The following is a 27,882-nucleotide window of genomic DNA, read 5'->3' on the forward strand; positions in this document are numbered from 1 at the left end:
TGCACAGGAAACAAAAACTGATCTTACGTCAACATATTTTGCGATGTCATGTATCATTCTGCGGATTATATAATGACAATGTAACAACTAAAAATGTTAAATGGAAATTAGGGCAAAACATTTCTGGAGTAAGACTTTGGAATTTATAATTGGAGAACACTTTGTGTTCTCTGCACTGAGGTGCCACTAAGGAGACTGGCGGTCAACCATTTAGATCAGTGGGCTCCAAACTGCGGTTTGGGGGCAGATTGTGGCCCTTTGCTTACCTTTTTTGGGCCCTTGGGGCACTATTCCTCCCACGGATACAAGACACTATTTTGCCAACTGACATTAACAATGGGACACCATTTCTCCCATCAATACCAACAATACCAACAATGGGGCGGTATTCCTCCCCTAGTACCATATGTGGCGATGTTTACTCCTACTGATGCCAGGAAAATTTCCACTCCCACTGGCCACAGTCCGGCCCTCTTTATATCTGAAGGACAATAAACTGGCCCTTTCATTACAAAGTTTTGAGACCCTGATTTATATGGTGGCGGTGGTCTTTTACTAACCGATTGCCCAGTTGTGATGTACTCTTATACCTAAGCATAAGGAGAAAGTATTTTTGTTTCATCTTCCGGGGGGGGGGGGGGGGGCAATTAGTGTTTCTTCTTTCTTTATATGGTGCAATGTATTTGTGTATAGACCACTGAATACTTTACTACAAGAGATACTTTTAACGTTTGGTCTGGAAAAAAACTTTTATTTGGTGAAACCCAATGACCTCTGGTTGTAAAATGGTGCAATGTATATAGCAAGTGAGCACATGGTGCCAATGTTTGAGTGGTCAAAAACGCTGCCATTTATACATCCTTTATTATTTTGTACCTGGAACTGTTTATATTCATTATGAATATCTATGGTTGCTTATAAAATGTATTAAATAAACTTTTGCACATTTGTGGATACTAGCATTTTCTGTAATCTATCCCTTGAGGTTCTCCTCTAAACCGAGCATTGTTGCTATGGCAAGGAAGTGAAAAATGTGAATTGTTTTGCAGCCATGGGGATAGCAGCTGCTCTTAACTGGTATGACAGTCATTTGAATAAAAGTTTAGAATGTGTTGGATCCTTTTAACAAAACTTTAAATATTTCTGTAAATGTATTTTATTGTATTAGTGTGTTAAACTATGGAAAGCTGGGATGGAGCTAGGATGAAAGCTTGAGTTCTTGCTTTGATATGGTTTTACATCTTGGCTAAATGGTTTAGGAAAAGCGAGGATTGTATGTGCGGCAACCACTACATTGTGTCTATGTCCAATCTGCTCCTGTGATTATGAAATGAAGGCTGTTCTATGACGTATTCCATAGATGTGCTGGTAGCCCTTATATGGTCTTTACCAAATCATCATAACCCCCTGAGCACACCAATGAATAAAATTGGAAATCTTGTACTAGGGATCCCTAGCAGTAATTGAGATGTTGGCATTGCTTTTTCTTGGATTATGTCAGATTACATTTATGGTTTTACTAAAGAAACAGAGAACATTTCATATTTGCTACTTTGGAGACGGGGTGATATGCTGATTCTCGGTAAGCCATATACATAAAATCAATTTTAACACAGCGTTGACATAAAGTCCATGCTTGCCTCGACTAGAAAGCCAAACAAATCAATTCATTTATAAGACGCTCTCTTCTCACCACTGCAAGCTGTCGTGTTACCATTCGCATCTGGCACCTTCCCATGTGAAATCATAATTTTCCACTGATTTCCAGCTATGGACCCATACGCTCTGTTTATTAAAAGTGAATTAATCTTGAGTGTCAGGGGATGGTAGATCCCACACAGGGCTCATTGAAGAGCTAAAGACTTTAGTTATAGCTCTGATTAGAAATGAAAAAAAGCATTAGAGGTACTTTAACTCCTGACCTCATCTTACATAAGGATGTGTGGGTATTGTTTTTCAGAAAATAGAAAATCAAGTATGGTTTATAATTATATATTTTTTTAGTTTAAGGAGTGATTCCTGTAGTCCTGTTGAATATCTGAATTAAGATTTGCATTAATTTATTTTCAAATTTAATAGCATATTGTTACTGTTATCCTACTGCAATGAGAAAATAGCCAATTATTTTATAAGCCAATCTGTCACGAATGTAGGCGGCGTTCAACAATCCACCTTCATTTCTTTGATTGATGGGAAGCACACTTGTTGTTCCAGGACAGCTCAAATTCTTTAGCGGAAACATCGCCACCCCGAGGTAATGTTTAACCCATCAGGGCTGCTACATTCAGAAGTCAGCCAACTGTTAGGTAGCCTGTTGGATTGGAAGAAGGAGAAAAAAAGATGACTACTGGATTTGGGGAGGAAATGGAATGCTGGATCAAAGATAAGTGGTGGCTAGAATATTAGCGGAGGGAGAGGCAGTGGCTTGAACAGTGGGCAAGGTAGAGGCGGTGGCTGGTGCATTTGTGGAGAAAGAGGCAATGGCGGGGGAATTTGAGGAGGGATTTGCGGTATGCGGCCCATTTGGGAAGGGAGAGGCGGTGTGCGGCCCATTTGGGAAGGGAGAGGCGGTGTGCGGCCCATTTGGGAAGGGAGAGGCGGTGTGCGGCCCATTTGGGAAGGGAGAGGCGGTGTGCGGCCCATTTGGGAAGGGAGAGGCGGTGTGCGGCCCATTTGGGAAGGGAGAGGCGGTGTGCGGCCCATTTGGGAAGGGAGAGGCGGTGTGCGGCCCATTTGGGAAGGGAGAGGCGGTGTGCGGCCCATTTGGGAAGGGAGAGGCGGTGTGCGGCCCATTTGGGAAGGGAGAGGCGGTGTGCGGCCCATTTGGGAAGGGAGAGGCGGTGTGCGGCACATTTTGAGGGAGAGGCAGTGGCTGGCACATTTAAGGAGGGAAAAGCAGCTGCTGGCTCATTGGAAAAGGGAGAGCTGGCAGCAAATCAAGCTACATTCCTATATGTACCATAGCTACACACTTTTCAAAAGATCCACTTTCAATATAGCCAGAAAAAAAAAGTTCCAACATCCTTGAAAACTGGTTACATTGCCGTTATCTGTAGAATATGCGATGAGCGTTCAGCGCAGACACATTCTTAATGCGAAATATAATCATCTTTATAAATGCAATCTTGCAGCAAAGGAAATCAATGACTTGTCAGATAAGCTGCTATGCTAAACCTGTTTGTTTTTTAATGTATTTCAGTCTTCTCGATGCCGAGCTTTGTTAATATTCCAAAGGCAAAAGTTTGTGAGCTGTAATCTCGAGAAAAGACAAGCATGACATCTGGTACACACCTGTGGTTTTATGGAGAGAGATCTCCTCTATGTTTAATTCAAGGCAGTGAGGGGTATGCAAGGAATGAATTTTTCGGGTTTCTGTTGGCTTTCCTATCTACCCTGTCCTACATTTACTTAAAAATTGGAGCCTTTATATATTTATGATGGCTAATATACCTGGAAAAGACTCTATCCGGTGTAACATCTATCATTTATATGTGTATAAAACCAAGATAATCGATAAAATGTGAACTGGTGTTCAAAAGATAAAACAGCGCTGTGAGTGGATAAAACCGACTCGAATAAAAATATGCTAGAGATCAATGATGATGAGGTAGGTGATCAAAGAATGGTATATGTGCACCACATACCTGTAGATACACCATAAGGTGTGGATTAATCCTCCAATTGGGGTAAAGGCTTACCACAGCAAACCAATAGGTGATTTGCTCTCAGACCTTCCAGGTACTGCACGGGTTAAAACAGCTCAGGCAGGGGTACATGAAAAGACAACACACAACTCTCATAGTGCAATATTGTCTAAAAGATAGCTCCGACCAAGTTAGGTGAGAACCCACTAGTAAATGCCCGTACAGTGATTCAAATGTGTATGAACAAAAAACATATAAAGATTTCACCGCCGTCACCGATGTCCTCCTGCCCACAGGGGCCGCACGAGTGCTGCGGATGCGATGTACTGCTTTCCCTCGCTGTGGTTGGTGGTCAGTGGAGTGCGGTGGAACGCAAATAGACGTCTGTGTAGCGTGGCGTGAGTGAAATTATCGGAAGTCTATTTGAGAGTTTTCGCATGTGCTGCGCTATATAAGTTTCTCACTCACTCACATCAATATCTGGATGGATGTAGTAGCAATTCTTATTGAATTCTCAAGGTGCTCATCAGATATTTTGGGTCTAATTTTGCCCTTTTGTGTGCTTTATCCTTGAAAATAGTTGCTCGCAAATACAGTGTCTAAGAATGATGACATGAATATGGCGTGATTGCGAAGAGTGGAATATTGGGAAGATAAAACTTAAAAGTCCAGTAAAGAGACACAATAACATTTTTGTTTGGCCACGTGTTTTCAAAGTGTAAATTGTTTACAAAAAAATCACCAATAATGGCAAAACTAGATTTTTTTTTTTTTTTTTTTAGTCATTCAGCTGGATTTGTTTTGTGATTTTGAAGACCTTTTTTTGACTTATCCAAACTCTTAAGCTCCAGAGTGTATCAGAAACATCCTCTAGCATTGCTTTCCATGTGGGTACCTCCATTCACCTTTTATTCTAATCGGCGCAAAACCTGGAAAGGCAGATGTTATTAATTCCGGGGTATGTTGCTGACACTCAAAACTGAAGAAACTGCTTGGATAAGCAGTGAAATTTCTTCAACAGTCCATTTAAATGTGACCAACTACTACTAGTTCTTTCTTGACCTGGATAGATGAGAACCTCCATAGGCATCTTGATTTGCTTGATAAACTATTACATATTCTCTTTAGCTTTTCTTTTTAAAGGTTATGTTTTATACCTGTTATAGCTTTATAATTTTCATCTTTGACACCGCCACCAGCTAATCAGGGTGCCAAAAACAGAATGCATATGATATACAGTCAAGTGTCTTGTGTTTATTACGCTACTAACAGCCTAACAATGAGTTACCATCTTTAAATAGAAGGCTAATAAATGGGGAACAGTAGAGTTAGGAATGAGTGAAATTATCGGCTGGCACTTTATTATAGCAGCGCGCCGCCCAGCTCCATATTGCTGTTTGTTTGGCGTGATTTAGAAGGTGCTGTTTATGTTGGAGTGTAGCAATTCGTGTTGTCTTGGAAATTCTATTAAATTTATACTTCCATTTATCCAAAATGATTTTCCAGACTTCATTTCATGCTAAATCATATGGCTATTAGCCCCAGAACAAAGCAATTTCTTACCTCCTATATTGTAAGTCTTAGCGGTCAGCTGGCTATTTTCATACAGTAATAGACACAGAGCAGGGTAATAATACTGTGTAAAACATGCCTCAACCTCTCTAATGTTCTCATATTCCTTTCTCTGTCCGTTCTTCAGAGGGTCTGCATGAAGGTGAAACTATGCGTGTGAGTTGATTACAAATAGGGCATGTGCCGATTTTAAAAAAAAGAAAAACATTGTAAAATAATGATTTTAAGCAATTTTATTTTACTTACTGTAAGTTTTCAAGTTATATATAAAGTGGTTTCTTTATCACATATTGTTTTTTTTTTTATCTGCATACATTACAAATAAACATATTTTACAGGTTTAATTTACTCAGTTTAAAACCATAAGGCTTAAAGTGATTGTAAAGTCTGAAGTTTTTTTTTATCTTAATGCATTAAGATAACAAAAACTTTTGTGTGTAGTAGCCCTCCCCCCCCCCCCAATACTTATTTGAGCCCCATCTCTATCCAGCGATGTCCAAGAATATCTTGGCTGTCCGGGACTCTCCCTCCTGATTGGCTGAGACACAGCAGCGGTGCCATTGTCTCCTGCTGCTGTCAATCAAACTCAAGTAGCTAATCGGCAGAGAGAAGACAGGGCCAAACCGCAACTGCTTGCTGTGAGGAGCACTCAACGGGAGGGAGGGAGGGGACAGCAGTGCCTGTAAAACCAGAGAAGAGGAGGATCTGGGCTGCCCTGTGCAAATCCACTTCAACATAGCAGGTAAGTATAACATGTTTCGTATTTTAATAGTAAAAAAAATACTTTACAATCTCTTTAAAGTAGACCCATGATTTGTCAGAGCAGGTTACTTTAAGTGACTAAATGAAAAGGTAAACTCACCCCCTTATCCTGCTTTACTTACCTTCAGGAGTGATTAGCTGTCAGCCATTGTGGACGTCTATGGATTTGAAATCCTTGCGGTTCCTCCACTTCTTTCTGTAAGCATTTTGGGAGAGATCTGATTGATTTTTATTGGTCAAAGCAGTCACGTGTCAGGGCTGACCAGCCAGCATTGCCTGGTCTGTCCCAGAAAGCCCTACAGAAAGAAGAGTGGAGATTTCAAATACGTGGGCTGTGAGGGGGAAACTGACATCATCACCCACAGAGGTAAGTACAGCAGAGACTGGGGGGTGGAGGGTTTCACTTTTTTTTGTTGAAAAGGTGAACTAACGATTTAAATATACCCTACTCCCTGCTAATCGCCCTCCGTTTACTATCTTGTTTGCCCCAGAAAGTGAAGTAATCTTTTGTGTCCTCCAATTTAAATGCCACAAGCTTTCATGCCCCCACATGATGGCGCTAGGGCCTGGTGACATGCTGATCAGTACCCTGAGGTGCATCATAGGAGGAAGGGTAGATAGTGTTATGCTGCCCTTATTCTCTGGGTATTTTCTTCTCACTTCTGGTGGGTAAATGAAATGGTGTAAGGCAAAGGGAATGCGAGTATATACAGGAAGGGGGTGAGCATTTGAGGGAGTCAGTTTACTCTGCATGGACTAAAACATGGGTTCATTTTAAAGAGACACTATCAAATGCTCTGTCGCATTTAGCAAAAATAAAAGGTGCTTCTGAGTATATGGGAGCACATGGCCACCTCCCACCTGACAATGCTTTGGTATAGCAGGCAATCACTAGGCCCAAGCACTAACGGTACAAGCTGACAATACAGATTATTGTTGGACAAAGGCAGGGAGTCTAGGGTAGAGGACCTTTTATAAAGACATTACTCTACCGCCAGAGGACAAGGTGCCAGTGACTCTTTAACTATATTAGCAGGAGTGTGTAAGTAATTCTACAGTATGTGTTATGTAAACTCCCTGCTGTACAGGTCTTTTTCACAGCAGAGGTTGATATTGGAGTCTCCGGATAGGTGTTGCTGTTTCCCTTTTAATTTTGACTCCTACTGACTGCAAGTCATAAATATGAAACCATCATATGAAATATAAAAATGTTATCTGCCATAGCACTAGACATTCCTTATAAAATCTAAAATACGGTTTTGAATCACAAACTGGGTTCTTAAAGCCTGATTATTTTCCCATACTATATGCATAGCTTTTGAAATCCATTGCCTAATGCCTACCTCTTTGAGTGGAGGGGTAATGGCAAATCCAAATTACTTGACATCTTGGCAGACTTTGTCTAACCCCACCCCACCACTAGGATAGGGGCAACTGATTGCAATGCTCTTGCCGGTACAGTGATGGGCGGTGCCTTTAGTTTCTTGGGTTGGACATGCTGAATGATGGATGGCATCCTGAGGAATGGCACAATCTTGGAGAAAAAATCAAATTAATGTACACCTGGCAGTTGCAGGCAATGGTACACCATATCATGTATGCTGCCCTCCCTCTAAAAAAAATATGGGGCTATGTTATGTGCAATTTAGCATTAAATAGCTCTTCGTGAAGTTCTTTTGTCAAGATGACTGCAGCCGAGGCCCTTTGCCCTTCAAAATATATTTTCAGGTGTTCACTTTTTAAAAGGTAATTAACGTTTGTTCTGTATTGACTAAGTGCCATCAGCGGCACACACACCTTACCTCAGCCTGACCTTGATCTTCATTTTGACGTAAGTGGTCACATCCACCTCTCTAACGACACTGTTATTCTCGATGCTGGAAGGTGTTACTGAAATGAATTACTTCATAAAGTTGTAAATAAAAGACTTCCTATCGCCAGACTGCATTAAGTAAAATGGAATCGCTAAGCGGCCATGATGGATCTCTTTTTTTCTGCAAAGTAAATAGTTGGCTGCGCCTCCTATGCTGTCAGACACCTCATCTTTGTTAATAAATTATGTCCTTAAAGTGTGACAAATTATGCGCACTTGTATATCGAACTGTTGGATTTGTACTCTACGCTTTTTGACTTTGATAAATCAGAATGCATTAAGCAGTTTAAATATTTTTTTGCCATTTGAGGTTTTTGGATTGTTTTTCCTTAATCCATTTTGTTGGTATTTCCTATATTTATATAATTCTTATATTTTCTGTAGCACATCAGAGTACAGAGCCCTCTTCACATCAGTTTTAAGTTTGAACTCCAGGTAAACCACTAAATACACAAATACAGAAGGTGATTTTTACCTGGAATTGTATTTCTGTCCACCCAGTTATGAGATTTCCTAAGCACTGCCTTGTCGGGCAGGGCAGGAGACCTGATTTTTCTCTGCTGTAATTGGGTAGCACTTGCAGGTCTTGTCCCTTCCACATCCGATGTACACTGTGACAAAAGTAGAAGTAGGACTAGTACACGCTTCAATAAGTATTTGGTACCAGAACTGTTCTTTCCTGTAGTAATACTCTTTGGGAATATACTGAAGCTGGCCATATATTCATTTTTTTTTAATTTAAACCCACGAATTTACTGAGAATAAAGGTGACCTGCACTATTGTGTTCTGATGGCGGAGAACCTTTCCAGCCTTCAGAATACACCAATCGTTATTTCCGGCTTTAGCCGGCAGCACTGATCGTTCAGGAAAAACCTGACAGGCTGGTTGTACAGAAGTCGAGCGGTAGATCGACTTTTGTACAACCAGCCTTCCCATACATGGAAAGAAAATAGGCCAGTCTTTATGCTGAGGGGTGTAAATGTTACTCAACTATTCCAGCACAGAGAACTGCAGTGCGAGAGCAAGAAGTTGAATTTTAGCTTACAATAAAAATAATTAAGGGATATTTGTAGCACAGATCAGTCCCATATCATAATATGCAAGACAATTAAATGTGTAAGACACATCTATTCTGAAAGCCGGTTATGGTGATAATAGGTGCTTTAATGTCTTTGGGACACTGACGCAGGTGAAGCACCATTCAGATGAATGAACGAAAAAAATTCAGGGGGAGAACACGGTCATATGACCTCTACAATCACTAGTTTCCCTCTGCAACATTAAGTAGCGAGAACTCATTGGGACACTGCAGGGTCTACATGGTGGCTATACTATCTGAGCAGAACATAAAATTCAGGCTGTAATTTGAAGCAGCACTGTCTGTCAGGTAGCAATATCTTCAATCCTTTTGAAATTGGCTCTTTAGGCCTCATTTACACATCCTAACATTGCCATGGTGTGGCAACTACACTGCGGATACCTGCATCCATGATACCAGGTGTTATGATCAGCAGCAGATGCAAACAGGAGCAACCACCTGTCTCTAACCACTGGATGTGGGGTATGTGCTTACACCCACGGACAGCCCTGGCTCCCTTCAGCCTGATCCCCATGACTAAGCTCCAGGGGGTGGGTTGAAATGTGTTGGGGGTGTGGCCTGGTCAAGGTCCAGGCGGAGGCTGCCACTTAATTCACCTCTCTAGATGTACAACGTCCAGGGGCTTCTGTCTTTTCCCTTGTCCTTTCAGCCTGTTGAGTTGTCTAGGCACCTGGTACCCGCAGTGTGCTTGCCACACCATGAGGACATGTGACTGAGGCCTAAGTGTTTGATGAGATGGAAAAATAACACTTTATTTGTTTTACATGCATACTTGATATTGTTTTAAGAATATCTCTTGAGTGCTTAACCCAAATCCTTTCTTTTCATTAACAGATGCAGATCTTCTCCTACAATCCTGATGACTTTGATAGCTTTGGTGCAGCCATTTTGGATAAGAGACTAATTGCAGCAATGTCAGTCTTCTTTCAGGTAAGTCACCCATATAACACCTTTAGATCGTATGTCAATGGTTTGCATCCATGGGTAAATGCAGTTTAATTTTAGGTGCATATCACTTGCATTGACATTTCTGAGGTCATTCATTCAGAATTCATTGACCGTCTCATTGGACCTGCAGTTGACCCTACTTTTGACCTACTTCAAGCTGCTTTTGCTTTCCTATTGACATGTATGGGGAGGGAAGAGGTTCTAACGGTAACAAAAACCATCAGCCATTAACGATATTAAAGCCCTGTAAGGGGTTAATCTTTGCTCATGGAAGATTTTTCCATGTTTTAATGCCTCACTTTTTTTATACATTGAAAATGTTTTTACATTGAGCTTCTTGATCATTTGCAAAAATCTTTATTCTTCCGAAGCTTTGTAGTCCATGCTGTCTGTCTGAAAAGTTTCAGATTGAGGTCTATTTTTCCCTGCATTTAATTAAAAAATAATTAAAATCAATAAAAAAATACATTTAATGATGTATTAATGAAAACAGCGCTGCATTAGTTTGTGTCTTTTATATCTGGCTGGAGTTCAGTGTAGACCTGATCCACTACAAAGTTTTTTTGAATGCTTCCTGTTGAACTCTGAATCACTTAACTTTGTGTTATGCCGAGCATCATAGCCTCCATTAAAAGCTTGTAAAGTTGCTGAAATAAGTATGGGACATGACCACCATTTGACAAAAGTTGCACTCCATGATTGGTTTATTTATTTTTAGTAGAAAACAAATGCAAAAAGCTGTTTAAATCATATGCAACAATAACTTAGTCATTTGGCATGTTGACAGTGCATGCTTACTTAATACTGGAATTCTCCTTAAAAGGATAGGTAAGAAATTTTTGTAGATAAAAACTAAAAGTAAAGTAACGGAGGTTGCATTAAATGTGCATTGCTAAGTGAGGCCTAGTCATCACTACTCACCTCCACTATTACAGGAGTGCACGCTTTCTCTGATTCAAACCCCCTCACTGTCTTTCTCTCCCGTGATGCAGTAACTTCGAGCTCAGCATTTCAGTAAATGTTCATGTCAAACGCACATTTAATGCAACCTCCAATGTTACTTGATACTAATATAGAGCACTCGTCCGAAATCTTTGGATAGTTTCCTATAGAGAGTATTGTTTTCATTCACGCACCGATTAAGGGGGATTGTTGGCGACTGAAATGCATTGGGTACATTTTGTCTACTATTGTCACATTGCTATCTGTAATAAATTAATATGGAGATGACCATCTGGCACTCCTATTGTTGATCTCCTTTGGATTTTTTATTTCTGGAGGCCATTGCCCCTTTGGCATGATGTCAAGGTCAACCAACATCTGTCTGAAGGAACAGCCAAGTCTTGCATCTACTTTACCTGGAACCTTGCCCATGCAGGCTGAGGTTACTGTATATTTATTTGGAGGGGGCCTTCCCTGACTTTGATATAATCCTTTTACCTGTGCTCCTTCACAGCTCTTTGTCCCTTCCACAGCCAGCAATTATTCCCAGCATTTCCTACTAAGGAGCATGTGACTTGCTTTTCTGTGATGGTGCCTGTGCCCAGCAATCAATTGCTAGGCCTAAGACATGTCACATGACAAGGTGAATTATATCACCACTCCTCTGGGTCACTGCAACTTTAGTGCCAGCTGCAAAGGAGCTACAATGGAGTGCAGGTAAGGTGAATAAAGGGAGTTACTGATGCTTTTTCCCGAGACACTGTCATGGCGGTTATACACGGAGTGAATTTATTTCCTGGAACCATGAATTTCATGAAAGAAATTTGCTCAATTCCACCATCAACACAGACCGTGTTGATGTGGGAATCCCTCCTTCCGAGCCGTTGCTTTCAGGCGGGGGCGAGCGGGGGAAGCTGCTGTTATCGCTATTGTTATTGCTAACGGCTATAGCAGCCCCTATCGATAATTGCAAGAGAATCCGGCAGGCTGTACCCAAGTTGATTGATCGATCAACTTGGTACATTTAGCCTGCCCATCAACGGTTTAAATCTCCGCTAGTTCCCACTGAACCAGCCGAAATTCAAACCATGTTTGGCGAGCCCTAGCTTGCCCGGTATCGGAGAGAGGATAGTAATTGTTTGTTTGTGCCCAGACTTGCCCGTATACACAAAAACTCAGTTTTTTTAATCTTTAAAGCCATTACAACTTCATTATATTGACAACACAACAAGGAAGATTTACACGTTCAATACAAACAAGCCTGTGCTGTGTTATAATGATGTTATCTCTACAGTTGATTTGGATAGAAGCCTGTAACACCCTAGCTGCCATAATAACCCATTTACCAGGTACAACCCCTGTGTGCTTTTTGGTTGTAAGCCCAGAATACAGGAAGACCAGGAGATCCCCTCTGCTCATTCTCCGCATAGCTCTATGCTCAGTTTGCATCTAGAGCAGTGTGACAATAGCAGTGGCGGTATTTTTATACATAATTGATTCTTCGTTGTAAACCTTACTTCAGAGGTTTCCTCCACTCCTGGGGCATCGTAGATGGAAGACACAGCTTTGTACGGCTGTGACCCAGAAGTGTGATCTATGCATGGTGAGGTGTTCATGCTGTTAGGAGATTTAAACCCGGTACACACGATGAGATTATCGGACAAATGATTGTTCGTTTTTTTTTTTGCATGCAAATCTCAGATCGAATCTGATGAGTTTTCTAAGGTCACAAAAATTCTCGTACAAATGAATGCAAATTTAGAAGTGATGTCGTGTTGAAATGCATTTTCGAACAACAGCTGTACCGAGTAAGCAAAAATCGTACAATCTGGCATCGTACAAAAAATATTTTCCTGCTTGTCCGATCAATTAATATCAGATGAACTATCCTGATCGGCTCTTGAAAGCTCTGTACTAATAATCATATTACCGTGCAATCGCTTTGAAAGCGGTATTTTTCGTATGATTTTTTTGATAGTGTGTACAGAGCTTAAATATTTTTGCCTAGTTGCAATACTCAGCAGGATATATCATGTTTAACAGGATTTTATCTGCCCCTTTCATTGCTTTTTGGGGGTAGTAAGTGTGCTAGCAACACCCGTAGAAGCTGGAAGCTTGGAAAGTACTAGCTTATTCCTCCTTATCCTGTGTTGACCCCCCCACACAATCTCTGCATTTGATTTTGTAAATGCGTCATAGGAGACTTAAGACTTGATGCAGTTTGTTATAGAATATTAAGTTATGCTGGATCTTGTATGGCATATGTGGTGTAGAGGACGTAACGAAGTTTGTTGCATAACAAACCATGCCAGATCTCCTATAGTACATATGCTGTACAAGATCCAACGTGGTTTGTTCAATAATGAACCACCCCATGTCAACCTACTGCGTATTTTACAAGATTTATAAAATAATTAACCATGCTTTTATCAACAAGTATCGGTAATCATACTTGCTGATAAAAAAAAAAAATTGGTATCGGTCCATCCCTACTATAGTATGTTTATCTTTACATGCACATCCCTAAACATCTGAAAGACCTTGCGCATGTGCAGTAGAGCAGTGGTTCTCAACCTCTGTCCTCAAGTTCCCCCAACAGGCCATGTTTTGTGAATTTTTCTTAAATAAAATAGCTGTGCAAAATGCCGAGCCATTGACTCTGATTTTAAAGCACATGTGCAAGATAAAGGAAAACCAGAAAACATGGCCTGTTTGGGGCTTCTTGAAGACTGAGGTTGCGAATCACTGCTCTACAGAACATGCGCAAGATCTTCCAGATGTTTAGGGATGTGCAGGTAAAAATCATTCTGAAAAGAATTATGTGATTTGAATCTACTGGTGCAAATGCTCCGATACCTGCAATCGATACTTATTGCGTGTGATTAAAGCTCAGTTGCACTGCAAAGAATTGCATGTGATTTGAACAGGAATGCAGTGTAAATTATGTCCAAATTGCGTGCGGTTTCCTGCACCGCTACTGTGTGAACCCAGGCTGGAAGTCACTATGATGAGCTTGGGTTCACACAGGAGTGGTGGGGGAAACCTCATGTGATTTGGACAGGAATCACACTGCATTCCTGTTCAAAATGCATGCAATTCTTTGCAGTATGATTTGAGCCCAATAATCTTGTATGGGCTCAAATCACGTGAGTCTTTGCAGGACGATTTGATCCCATTCATATTCCATTCACTCGTGCAAAAGTATCGGTTTCAGGTATAGGAGAATCTGCACAAGTATTGGTTCAAATCACACCACAAAGGTATCGGTTTCAGGTATCGGAAAATGTGCACACGTACGTTCAAATCACATGCGATTCTTTGCAGTGCGATTTGAGCCTATTCATTTTGTATGGGCTCGAATTGCACCTCAAAGGTTTTAGGTATCGGAGCATTTGCATGAGTGCGTTTATATCATGTGATTCTTTGCAGTGCGATTCGATCCCATTCACTTGTGCAAAGGTATCGATTTCAGGTATCGGAGAATTTGCATGACTACTCGTGTAAATTCTCAGTATCAGCACCTATACTGGTATCGTTGCAACCCTACAATATAGCATTTTGATTTTGGGTGGTAAGGGTCCACTTTAAATTCTAAATGCTGCTACCTGGACCTCTTTCCGTTGACAGGACCAGGTTTGTAGAAAGATATACAGATCAAGTAATAGCTAGATTTTAGGAAACCGCTGACTTGCATATTATAAATATATATATATATATATATATATATATATATATATATTTTTTTAAAATAAATATGATGCATGCTTTCAGCAAAAAATATATTGAGAACATTTCACATACATCCATTTTACAGTACCCGCCTAACAGACTGCATTGGAATAGCTACCCACAGAAAATCGGAGTTGCGACCAGAGATAAAATTTGATGCAAGAAATTGGGGGGTGGGATGACTTCAACTGCAGCCATTTGTTTTTAAAGCAGAAATACATCCTTGAAAAAAATATAGTGGGAGGGGGGTATGGGCAGTTGATTGTAGCAAACTTTGTTTGGAGTGAAGGTCCATTTTAACATTCTCTTTGCATGGGGAAACATGTGCAAGGATATTCTGTGGACTGCAGGAGTCGAGGGATTAAACCAGCTGAGCGCCAGAAATTAAGCAAGAGCGTCAAATGCAATCCAAAAAACAGCACTTTGACGCGCCTGCTTCTTATGTATGTATCGTTTATTACTTTGCTGTTTTTTTGGTCTACAATTAAAAAGAAATAAAAGGATTTGTTGGCCATTCTGGGTGTGCCTGAATACATATAAAAATATTTATTTGATTGTAGAAGTAATGCTTACTTGCTAGAAGGAAAGGTTAAGTAGCAGTCCAGCTCCATCTGATTTTATCAAACTGTGAATTAAAAAAAGGTTTGGTCTCGCCATTTAAGTCCTAAAAGGTATTCTGCTCCTGGTCGGTGTTGAGAAATTATTTTTTATTATTGTAAATCCTCCCTATTATTTTGTGTTCTATGCAAACTTTAAGTTCCAAGCTGCCTTTTTTTTTTGTACTTTTTTTATTTATTTTTATTTTACTGGGGCCACAAACAAAATAATAGAACGTATCGCAGTTGCTAGCGTTAAGTGCTTGTAGCTCCTGGGCTTCTGTCCAAATTGCGCTGGAATACTAGCTGTGAGTTAACAATGACTCTCTTGGGACAAGTCGCTTGCTCAAGTCTGTTTACCGTAGCTTGGCTGCTTGTCTTTCATCAGCAACAGGCATTGTGCTTTAGATGCAGTGGCTGCCTCCTTTCTTCCTTTGACTTGCTTCATGTCCGCTATCTTTAGCCTTTTGCCAGTTGAGCTTTACTCTAAATCTTTTCTAAGTAGCTCTTTCAATCATTAATGCATGCATTCAGGAATTAAAGTAAACCCATCACAAAACTGGAAGGTTCAAGCTGAGGGTGAATAAAGAAGTGCATATTCAGAGGTAACTAAAAAGTACTTTTGAGAACGATTAATTGAGAAATATTGGCAGCTAAACTAATGTGTAAGTTTCAACTTTTTCGTAACTTATATTTTATAAAAGTCAAAGCGAAAGTCCCCCACCTCAAACTTTAAAAATTGTCTCTATTTTTGTACTCAAGTGAACATATCCCTTGCAGAATTTGTTAAATGCTATTTTGCTGCACAAACACCACAAAACTATCCACTTACAATATAAGTTTGAGTGATGGACCAAAATTTAACTTTTATAGCCACAACAATAAATGCAGTATTTAAAGACCAGCCAACAAGCCATTTGAATAGAAGCCTACCAGCCCTAACATGAAGCATGGAGTTAGACCTCTGATTTTGTTTTGAGGGGAGGATGGGGGTGAGGTAAAGCAGCACAAGTAATTTAGTCAAAATTGATTGCAAGATGAATGCAGTATACAATTTACAGCCCAAAAACTTCTCATATGGCACATTTTGTCTTTCCACTGGGACAATGATGCATACCCAAGGCCAAGTTCAGAGGGTGGTGATAAATGGGGAATACTCGGAATGGTCCGGTGTGGAAAGTGGGTTCCCTCAGGGTTCTGTGCTGGGACCAATCCTATTTAATTTGTTAATAAACAACCTCGAGAATGGGATAAACAGCTCAATCTCAGTATTTGCGGACAAAACTAAGCTAAGCAGGGCAATAATTTCTCCGCAGGATGTGGAAACCTTGCAATAAGATTTGAACAAATTAATGGGGTGGGCAACTACATGGCAAATGAGGTTTAATGTAGAAAAAAGTTAAATAATGCATATGGGTGGCAAAAATATGAATGCAATCTACTCACTAGGGGGAGAACCTCTGGGGGAATCTAGGATGGAAAAGGACCTGGGGGTCCTTGTAGATGATGGGCTCAGTCATGGCATGCAATGCCAGACTGCTGAAAGCAAAGCCAACAGAATATTGGCATGCATTAAAAAGGGGATTAACTCCAGAGATAGAATGATAATTCTCCCACTATACAAGACTCCAGTCTGGCTGCACCCTGGAGTATGTATACATTCTGGCCACCAGTCCTCAGGAGGGATGTGCTGGAAATGGAGAGAGTCCGGAAGAAGGTAAACAAAGATAATAAAGGGACTGGAGGACCGTAGTTATGAGGAAAGATTATGAGCATTGAACGTAGTCTCTCTGGAGAAGAGACACTTGAGAGGGGATATGATTTCAATGTACAAATACCGTACTGGTGACCCCTCAATAGGGATAAAACTTTTCTGTGAAAAGGGAAATCTAAAAATGCATTTGCCCATTTACTAAAATTAGAAGAGAAGCGTTTTAACCTTAAGCTGTGTAGAGGGTTCTTTACTATAAGAGCGGTAAGAATGTGGAATTTTCTTCCACAAGCGTTGGTTTAGCAGGGAGCATAGATAAAAAATAAATAAATTAATACATAGACACCTAAACAACCACAACATACAGGGATATACAATGTAATACTAACATAAAATCACACACATAGGTTGGACTTGTCTTTTTTTCAACCTCACCAACTATGTAACTATGCAAGTCCATCCTTCAGTAGTTGCGGCAGTAAATAGTAAAGGTTTTGGAGTGGTCTTCACAATCTTCCGGCTTCAACAGCCCCTTTGGAGAGATCTCAAACAGTTAATGCTAGACAGCCAAAAAAAATAACCAGAACTGGAGGCTTTTTAGCCAAGAAGATTGGGCAGCTTTACCACATGAGAAGATAAAGGGCCTCATTCGCAACTATCACAAAAGACTGCAAGCCTTAGTTGATGCTTGGGAAATGCCCGCTATTGAGCGCTAAGGGTGGTTAAACCTTTAACCAGGACGGTTTTATAATGTTCCTCCTATTCATCCAATGCATGTTGAAAGTGCCGATTCCAGGGCTGTCGTCTTTTACCACTTAGCGGGTCGCTGACTTGCATATTAGACATCCGATACTGGATATGTACATGCATATACCAGGTCAATTACTCATTTACTTGTGACGTAAGGATCAGGATGAGCCCCAGAAAATGCACTTAAAACACCAAGTCATAAATTGAGACATGCCATTGGATGATGATAGCCAAACTAAAATCAACACTGACTTCTGGAATTAATTTCATGCTACAGGTGTAGATTTGGGAAACCCGCTTGAGAAGTGCTGGCTGCTTACCAGTGTGAATAACTAAACATTGATGTGCATATTATAAATATTACATGTTTAGTAGGCTTTATATTCAGTACCAATACTGTAACGCAATACAGAATGGATTTTATTAACCGGCCAGTAAACAGCAGTTCTCAAAGTGCCACACATCATTTGCTCTTGTACTGCAGAATGTTTTATGATAAGTGAAAGTAGCTGAGTTTTCGTTTTGTGCTGTGATTACTATTCTTCAGAAGAGGGGAAACTTGGCATCTGCTGGTATTCATTAAAGCAATCCGAAGTGCCTTAAAGAGGCTCCAGTTAAAAAATAATTATTTTTTTGACTGCAATACACTTTTTACGTCTAAATATAAAAAGGCCCTTTGCTTTTAGAATGTTAGTGATATTAAAGGCAATTTATTTTTGTAAAATGTGATGCTGATAGGCTTTACACTGATCACCCGTAACTCATGACCACCCACCTAAAATTGAGAAGGTTATTGTTTTGCCACCAGATTAGACCTGACCAGTCGAGGAATGGATGCCACTCGACCTCTAATGCCACCAAATCAGCCCTAACCTGTTGAGGCATGGACACCACTAGACCTCTAATGATGGCCCCTTGAGCCCCATGGGGAAAAGGAGCCTTGACTGCAGGGAGCATGGCCCAGTATGGACGTGATCGTAATGTATGAATTTAGGGCAGTCTAAGACAATTGGTTATATGGCCAAAGGGTGAGGTTACAGGACCTGAACTCCATAAAAGATCCACTCTGAGGTAAAATCCTCACTCACCAGTGGAAGAGCAGTTACAGAAGAGTTTCCTGCCCTCCCTGTTTTTACGGTTTCAGGTCGGTTGACGCTGCTTTCTCTGTGGTTGTTGACCTTGCCAATGTTAAATGGTTCCTTTTAATGGCCTATGCCCTTGAGTAGAATTTTGCAATGTCTGACCTGCACTTATGTTAACGAGAGGCCTTTTAGACTAGTTAGGCGGCCCCTTTCACACATACAGACTGTTCAGTCATGTCAAAACGGATGAAGTATTCATCCGTTTTGTATAATTTTTTTTTAATTTTTTTTTACATCCACTACCAATGCAAAAACAGATGGAAAACGGACTATTTGTCAGTTAACATCTGTTTTTCATCCAATTCGTTTTTTTAACAGAAGAAAAAAGGGAGCTTTGACCAGTTTAACAACTTCAATACAGGGCATTTTTCACCCCCTTACTGCTCAGGCCAATTTTCAGTTTTCAGTGCTGTCGCACGTTGACAATTGTGCAATCATGCAACGCTGTACCTTGAAATTGTGCTCCCCCCCCCCCCACAAATAGAGCTTTCTTTTGGTGGTATTTGATCGTCTTTGCAGTTTTATTTTTTTTGCACTATGAACAAAAGAAGAGCGACATAACACCATATTTTTTACTTGTTGTAATACATTTAAAAAAAACAAAAACATTTTTTTTCCTCAGTTTAGATCGATATTTTTTTACCAAAAATATGTAGAATATATATCGCAATAAGCGTATATTGATTGGTTTGAGCAAACGATATAGCATCTACAAAATAGGGGATAGATTTATGGCATTTTTATTTTACTAGTAATGGAGGCAATCTGCGATTTTTTGACACTATTTTGGGACACATGCTATAAAAATGCACTGATTACTGTGTAAATGTCACTGGCAGGGAAGGAGTTAAAGTGGAGGTTCACCCAAAAAAATAAATTTTTAACATTAGATTGAGGCTAATTTTACGAAGCAGAATCAGGTGCTTTTTTTTTAAATCAATGCAGTACTTACCGTTTTAGAGAGAGATGTTCTCCGCGTCTTCCGGGTATGGGCTGCGGGACTGGGCGTTCCTATTTGATTGCCTTCCGACAGTCGCACCCAGCGTGTCACGAGTTCCCGAAAGTAGCGGAACGTCGGTGCGCAGGCGCCATATAGAGCCGCACCAACGTTCGGCAACTCGTGACGCGCTGTATGCGAACATCGGAAGGCAATCAAATCGGAACGCCCAGTCCCGAACATCATACCCGGAAGCCATGGAGGACATCTATCTCTAAAACGGTAAGTACTGCATTGATTTTAGAAAAAACACCCGATTCTGCTTAGTAAAATTAGCCTCAATCTAATGTTAAAAAAAAAAATTTTGGGTGAACTCCCGCTTTAACACTTGTGGGCGATCAAGGGGTTAAATATATTACCTAGGGAGTGAATCTAACTGTAACTCACAAGGGCAGGAGATTCCTCTGTACTGGGAACAGACCATCGGTCTCCTCACACCTGACAGGACAGGACGTGGATTACACACAGATCCACGGTACTGCTATGTTACGGGCAATCTCAGGTGCCTGGCGGACATCGTGACATGGCGGGTGAGCGCCCCCTAGATGGCCGGGTAGCTCAGGATGTCATATGATGCCCACCCAGGATGGGAGATCCCTCCTGCGGATGTCATTTGACGATGGGCGGCTAGGGAAGTGGTAAAAAAAGCAGCTGATGACGGATGTAAATGGATGATTATCCATGTCTGTTTTTCATCCGTCTATGAAAAATGGACAGCATGTGTTAAAAAGGACTAAATGTTCAGAGTGCTCACAGTACAACTGTGACTGGCACTGGTTAAATGTTTGTTGAAAATTGCTTATGTTAGAAATTCCAATAAAGCTGTGGCCTTGCCCTTTCCAGCGTAACCTGTTTTAGTGTTTATTGGGCAAGGTATTGGTGGATCTGTTTTTTTTTGGCTTTAACGGGGTTGTAAAGGTACATATTTTTTAAAATAACAAACATGTTATACTTGCCTGCTCTGTGCAAGGGTTTTGCACAGAGCAGCTCCTAACCTCCTCTCCTGGGGTGCCCCGCCGGCGCTCCTGGCCCCTCCGCTTCATCGGGTTCCCATTGTTTCCATACGGGCAACAATGCGGGCGCGCTCCTGAGTCCTGTTACTGCCTCCGTTCACACAGACCGCAGGACTCGGGCCCCGTCCCTCACTCCCATGTGACTGGATTTGATTGACAGACGTAGAAGTCGGTGGCTCCTGCTGCTATCCATCTATCCATGTGGACAGAGACAGCGGCTGGAGCCCCTGGGCTCGTCCACATCGCTGGAATGAATGGACTTGGGTAAGTAAAAGGGGGGCTCTGGGGGGCAACTGATTTAAAGAAGGTTTTTAACCTTAATGGATTCTAGACTGCATTAAGACTTTACAACCCCTTTAAGCCTATGCCCCTGAGCCAAGTATGTTGTGGTATACGGCACTAAGCCACCAGCAGATCCGTTATGTCCTATACATTGTGAGGTAGGGCCTCCATAGATTGGACTTGTTTTTCTAGCACATTACATAGATGCTTAATTGGCTTGAAATCTGGATATTTTGGAGGCCAGTCAACACCTGAAACTTGTTGTGCTCCTCAAACCATTCTTGAACCATTTTTTGCAGTGTGGCAGGGTGCATTATCCTGCTGAAAGAGACCACTGCCATTAGGGAATACGGTTTCCATGAAGGGGTGTACTTGGTCAGGAACAATGTTTAGGTAGGTGGTATGTGTCAAAGTGACATTTGCCTGAATGGCAGGCCCCATGGTATCCCACCAGAACATTGCCCAAAGCATCACACTGCCTCCACTTGCCTTCCTAATATACTGCATCCGGGTGTTATCTCTTCCCCGGTTAAGTGACGCACAAGATGTAAAAGAAAACGGGATTCATCAGACCAGGCCACCTTAATCCATTGCTCCATGGTGCAGTTCTGATGTTCACATGCCTATTGCAGGCACTTTTGGCTGTGGACACTGGTCAGTATTGGCACTCTGACCCGTCTGCGGCAACACAGTCCCATACGCATACCAACTGCAATGCCCAGTTTTTCTGCTTTCTACACGTCTACAGGGATAACATGTTTACTTGCTGCCTAATATATCCCACCGACTTTCAGTTTGCCATTGCAATGAGATAATCAATGTTATTCCCCTAACCTGCCAATGGCTGATCGGTGTACATGTTGTTGGGTTTTTTCAGTTTTTCCTGTCTTGGCTCCTTATTCTGTCCCCCAGACACAGTGCCCAACCTCAGGTAAGTGCTCCTGGTGCCTTTTGAACTCATGGAGCCCCTCTGGAGTTTCCACTTTGTACATGCTCCCATTTGAACTGTAAGGTTACACACAGCTACTCCCAGTGCCTCACACACACAGTCGGTGCAAGAGAGACCCAACCAAAGCTTGAGAGTCGCTGTCAATGAAGAGATGCAGCATGGCTTTGGTTCTGCGCCTCTCATGCTGTCTGTGTACAAGGCTGGGAGGGCAGCATGGCTTTGGTTCTGCGCCTCTCATGCTGTCTGTGTACGAGGCTGGGAGGGCATCATGGCTTTGGTTCTGCGCCTCTCATGCTGTCTGTGTACAGAGCTGGGAGTGGCTGCACATGAGCTTGAAGTTTAAAACGGGAGCACACATGAGGTGGAGGGTCAGGATGGACTACATAGATCTTGGCAGGCACAGGGAGCACCAACATACCAAAAGTTGGGCAGCTCTGCTGTGGGACAGCATAAGGAGTAAACCGAGGTGAAAAAGAATCCAGAAAGAGCATTTTAAGTTCAGCTATCTAATGGCTTTAATATCACTTTATTTACCCTTGCAGTAGAGTAATAGTATTGTGCAACTGTGTGTTCCTAGTTCTCAGTACTACTGTTAAATGGACAAAATAGTTATAGCACTATTGCCGCTAAACGTGGTCTCGAATCTAAGTTTCAACTTTGGTCACGAAAGGGTCACAGTAGTTGAAGGGCCACAGGCCTCAATATAAAATCTAGTGATTTTTGATGTTCCACCATTCCTCGGTTCTGTCAGCGTCGCCTATACTGTGAAGATGTTGAGATTCCTCATTCTTTAAGCCTACATTTATTTCTGTGAGAAATCTCAAATCTGTCTCCTGACATATCTGACCTCGGGCTGACCTTCTGTGTGCTCTCTAAATCCCTTCCTAAACCAGGCTATATATAGGATAGTTAATGATTTCAGCTGCAGAAAGGAGAGCGTAGGTTTGGCTTGGCGATGGTCTAAACATAATTTAGTTCTCTTATCTCTTGTGGCATCAGATGGCAAAACACAGGTGAAAATAATGACTTGTTGTGAATTGTTTGGGCCCTATTCACACCTGAGCGTTATGTAGTTCAACATAAAAAATCCCATGATATGCAATTGTGCCTGTTCACACAAGCTTCGAGTATTTTTTACCCCAATAGACGTTAATTGGATATAGCCTGAGAAATGTGTGAAGCCGCTCATATTGCACATCTTTCTCCCTAGTAGCTGGCTTTCTATTGGTGGTATCATCCATAAGAAAGTTTATTGTAGACTGCTCAAACAGACCACCACAGCAGAACCATGTTCTGTCTGGGCAGTCTCCAATAAAGTTTCTTGTGGATCATACCAACTTTGTGCGACCCTCCTCCATCTGCTACAGGAGTGACTGTGAATGGGTTCCGTGCCGGACCTGCCCTTCACAGCCTAAGTCCTAAGGTGTTACTAAAAGCAGTACTAATTGGATGCAGAGACACAATTATTTAATATGATAGAGTAGATACAGTATAGTCTTAATGCTACAAACGGCCCTTTGAAGGCGATCACAATGCTGATGTGGCCTTCAATGAAATAGTTTGACATCCCTGTTCTAGGTCTTCTGTGTGAATATATATATATATATATATATATATATATATATATATATATATATATATATATATATATATATATATATATATATATATATATATATATATATATATATATATATATATATATATATATATATATATATATATATATATATATATATATATATATATATATATATACATACATACATACATACATACATACATACATACATACATACATACATACGTCAAGTCCTGGGGAAAAAAGTGTGGGAACTCCCACCCAAGATCCACTCCCCCACCAAAAAATAAAAAATGATACGCTCGTATGCATAATTACTAAACCACATGTTTTTTTTATTTTTCGATCCACTATACCTTAGTAAACCCTTATGTTACTGGCCGCTTCCTGTATATGGATTCATCGGGTAGTGTGCGGGTATTCCGTCACTTCCTCGATGCCGCAATGTTTCCTGGTAGCTTTTGTCATTGTTCCCAGGAGCAAGCAAGTTCTTTCTAAATCCCGCGATAACTCGCGGCAGACCTCCACAATGTCTCCTGGGAACAATGACAAAAGCTCCCAGGAGACATTGCGGCATCGAGGAAGTGACGGAATACCCGCACACTACCCGATGAATCCATATACAGGAAGCAGCCAGTAACAAAGGATTACTAAGGTTCACCTGCCCCTGACAGTGACTGGAGCTGGGCATCGCCGCTTAGTGAAGGATTGGCTCGGGCGGCTCGGCTGCTCTAGTCCTGCAAAGGGAACTGCGTTCCTGCTGTGAAAAAAGTGCAGGAACTCCATTCCAACGCATTCCCGCAGGACTTGAGCCCTGTGTATATATACATACATACATGCATACACACGCACTAATAAGGTTTATAATGTGAGACAACCTAGGCTCAAATATTCATGCCCGTTGGTACTTTGGTGTAAATAGCAACCTCCTAAAAAAAAACTCAAAAATCGGAGGACAGGATCAGTTTATTTTTATTGAAATAATGGAGATTTGCATATATTTTCAACTGCCCATTTCCACTGGTTCTTTAGATAAGAGTCCAGGGGTCTCAAATTGGGGGCCTTGCTGCTGTTGTGAAACTACAAGTCCCATCATGCCCTGGCCTGTGGGAGTCATGCTTGTAACTGTCAGCCTTGCAATGCCTCATGGGACTTGTAGTTTTGCAACAGCTGGAGGGCCATCGGTTTGAGACCCCTGGATAAGACTTTTACTGGAAGTAAATTAATTATTTTTTTCACATTTTGAGCATTCCAGGTTTGACAGGTTTAGGTTTTTCTGTGTGATCTATGAAATGAAATTGCATCTTTTTTTTTCTCCTCTGAGTAAGAGTATCTGCTTGTCACTGTGCTTTTAGCTCATGTAAATCAGATGGGAGATTGAACATTTATTTTGCAGTAGATTTCCAAATAGTGGAATGCTCTTAACATGTCATAGCACTCTACTGTGATGTACTGTGAGCAGCTGCTATCACATGAGAATTTCACAATCGTGTATAATATCACTGATAAAAGGTTAAGGCCGAACTCCATCCTTCCCTTCAGTCTTGTACGGTCTGCTCTCCTGTACTAAAAAAAAGCTGCTTACTCTGGTTTCACTGCACACTGTGAACTTCTCACTGTGTGCGTTAGAAGCTGCAGTAGTTAGAGCCCACCTCACGTCCTGGTTGGAGGACGCTTGGCATCATTCCATTCATTGAATTTCAGTACACTCAATCATGGAGTCTGCATAGGAGCTTCCACTCCTCAAGACGAACACCCACCCATCATTTGATATTGTTATGCCTCCTTCAAAGTGCCAGCCCACTATTGCATCAGGGCTGAGGACTCAGTACTGCTGGCCCCTCCCACCACCCCATTACTTGCCTGAATTGCATAGAGAAGTGCAGAGAATCAGTGATGCAATAGTGTGTCTTGGCTGCAAATGTAGCCCTTCCAATGCCCACTCACCAACTTGAGTCTTTAGAGATTTCTGCTTACTTTATTTACAGAAGGATTTGCACCACAGGTATTTTCGCCAACACACAGAGCACAAAGCAATGTGCTGCTAGCTGTTTTTGTCTGCAACATGACTTTCATGATGTGGAAGGACTGGCTGGCTAGGTCAATTCCCTTTTTGTGAGTCAACACCCGCCTGGTCAATCACCAGTGAGTTTGACAGTATTGTATATATTTTTATATACTGTGACAGGAAGTCAGGTAAATCTGTGGGCGTTGTCACAGACGGGAGATACATTTCTGCCTTGTTTAGACAATACACAAATTATTATTAGGTGTCGGCTGCAGAAGTAGCCAGAAAGGTTTAAGGGCGTTGGAAAACTTCAGCTGTTCAGAATGAGGCAATTAAGGCCTCTATAAGTAATCCAGAGGATTACTACTGATTGCTGCATCCTGAGGCTTTTTGAGTGAAGGAGAGCAGTGTAGCAGAAATACTTCTGAAGAGGTGAGGTGCTATTGATTTTTCTGCGTGATAAAAATCAAAAAGACTATTGTTTTTCTGCTGTATGACCAGCACTGTCTGCCCAGCAATAGGCTGTGCCAGACTACTCAGGTTCCTGTGTGGTGAAGGTAGACGCCCCAAGTGGCCAGGGTTTATTTTATGTTTGATTTTGTTTATGCTGTTTGGATGCTTGCACTTGTTTCCAGCAAGATGGAAGAATAAACCAAAATCTTTGTTTTCAACCGTCTTCGACTGCCTTTCTGTCTAGTTCCGTGTGTAGTGAACCCATCCAGAGTGTCACACCCCCCGCTACCGAGCTAACCCCTTACAATACACACACACAGTGCCTTGAAAAGGTATTCATACCCCTTGAAATTTTCCATATTTTGTTATGTTACAGCCAGAAACGTAAATGTATGTTATTGGGGTTTTATGTGATAGACCAACACAGCGTGACACATAATTGTAAAGTAGAAGGAAAATGTTACATGGTTTTCTCTGTGTGGCAGAAAACCAACACTACACATCACCCTGAACACACCATCCCCACTGTGAAACATGGTGGTGGCAGCATCATGTTGTGGGGATGCTTTTCTTCAGCAAGGATAGGGAAGCTGGTCAGAGTTGATGGGAAGGTGGATGGAGCAAAATACAGGGCAATCTTAGAAGAAAACCTGTTAGAGTCTACAAAAGACTTGAGACTGGGGCAAAGGTTCACCTTCCAGCAAGACAATATCCCCAAACATACAGCTAGTGCTACAATGGAATGGTTTAGATCAAAGCATATTTGTGTATTAGAATCGCCCAGTCAAAGTCCAGACCTAAATACAATTGAGAATCTGTGGCAAGACTTGAAAATTGCTGTTCACGGACGCTCTCCATCCAATCTCACAGAGCTTGAGCTACTTTGCAAAGAAGAATGGGCAAAAATGTCTCTCTCTAGATGTGCAAAGCTGGTAGAGACATCCAGAATTACTCGCTGCTATAATTGCGACGAAAGGTGGTTCTACAAACTATTGACTCGGGGGAGGCTGAATACAAATGCACCCCACACTTTCAGATATTTATTTGTAAAAATGTGAAAAACATTTATAATTTTCCTTCCACTTCACAATTATGTGTCACTTTGTGTTGGTCTATCACATAAAATCCCAATAAAATGCATTTAAGTTTTTGATGGAAACATGCGTAAATGTGGAAAATGTCAAGGGGTATATTTTTAAAGGCACTGTATATATGGTTAAAGTGTGGCCATGGTTTGGGGTATACAATATGACATGGTAATTTAACCACTTAAGCCCCGGACCAAAATGCTGCCTAAAGACCCAAGGGGTTTTTACAGTTCGGGACTGCGTCGCTTTAACAGACAATTGCGCGGTCGTGCGACGTGGCTCCCAAACAAAATTGGCGTCTTTTTTTCCCCACAAATAGAGCTTTCTTTTGGTGGTATTTGATCACCTCTGCGGTTTTTATTTTTTGCGCTATAAACAAAAATAGAGCGACGATTTTCAAAGAAATGCAATATTTTTTACTTTTTGCTATAATAAATATCCCCCAAAAACATATATAACATATTTTTTTCCTCAGTTTAGGCCGATACGTATTCTTCTACCTATTTTTGGTAAAAAAAATCGCAATAATCGTTTATCGGTTGGTTTGCGCAAAATTTATAGTGTTTACAAAATAGGGGATAGTTTTTTTGCATTTTTTTTTTTTTACTACTAATGGCAGTGACCAGCGATTTTTTTCGTGACTGCGACATTATGGCGGACACTTCGGACAATTTTGACACATTTTTGGGACAATTGTCATTTTCACAGCAAAAAATGCATGACAGTTGCAGTTTGGGAGTT

The 27,882-nt window shown here is 41.2% G+C and overlaps 1 protein-coding gene across 5 annotated transcripts in view; it reads left to right on the forward strand.

Annotated features, from left to right (window-relative positions):
* The window catches only part of PTPRG (protein tyrosine phosphatase receptor type G), a 634,330-nt gene that overhangs the window by 323,914 nt on the left and 282,534 nt on the right, over nt 1-27,882 (forward strand). For all 5 annotated transcript variants that reach the window (XM_040359120.1, XM_040359115.1, XM_040359118.1 and 2 more), the window contains exon 5: nt 9,786-9,881. In XM_040359120.1, the coding sequence (XP_040215054.1) occupies nt 9,786-9,881 (96 nt within the window). The remainder of the gene's footprint in view (nt 1-9,785; nt 9,882-27,882) is intronic.

The sequence above is a fragment of the Rana temporaria genome, chromosome 7 (genome assembly GCF_905171775.1).
Source record: "Rana temporaria chromosome 7, aRanTem1.1, whole genome shotgun sequence".
Classification (NCBI taxonomy): Eukaryota; Metazoa; Chordata; class Amphibia; order Anura; family Ranidae; genus Rana; species Rana temporaria.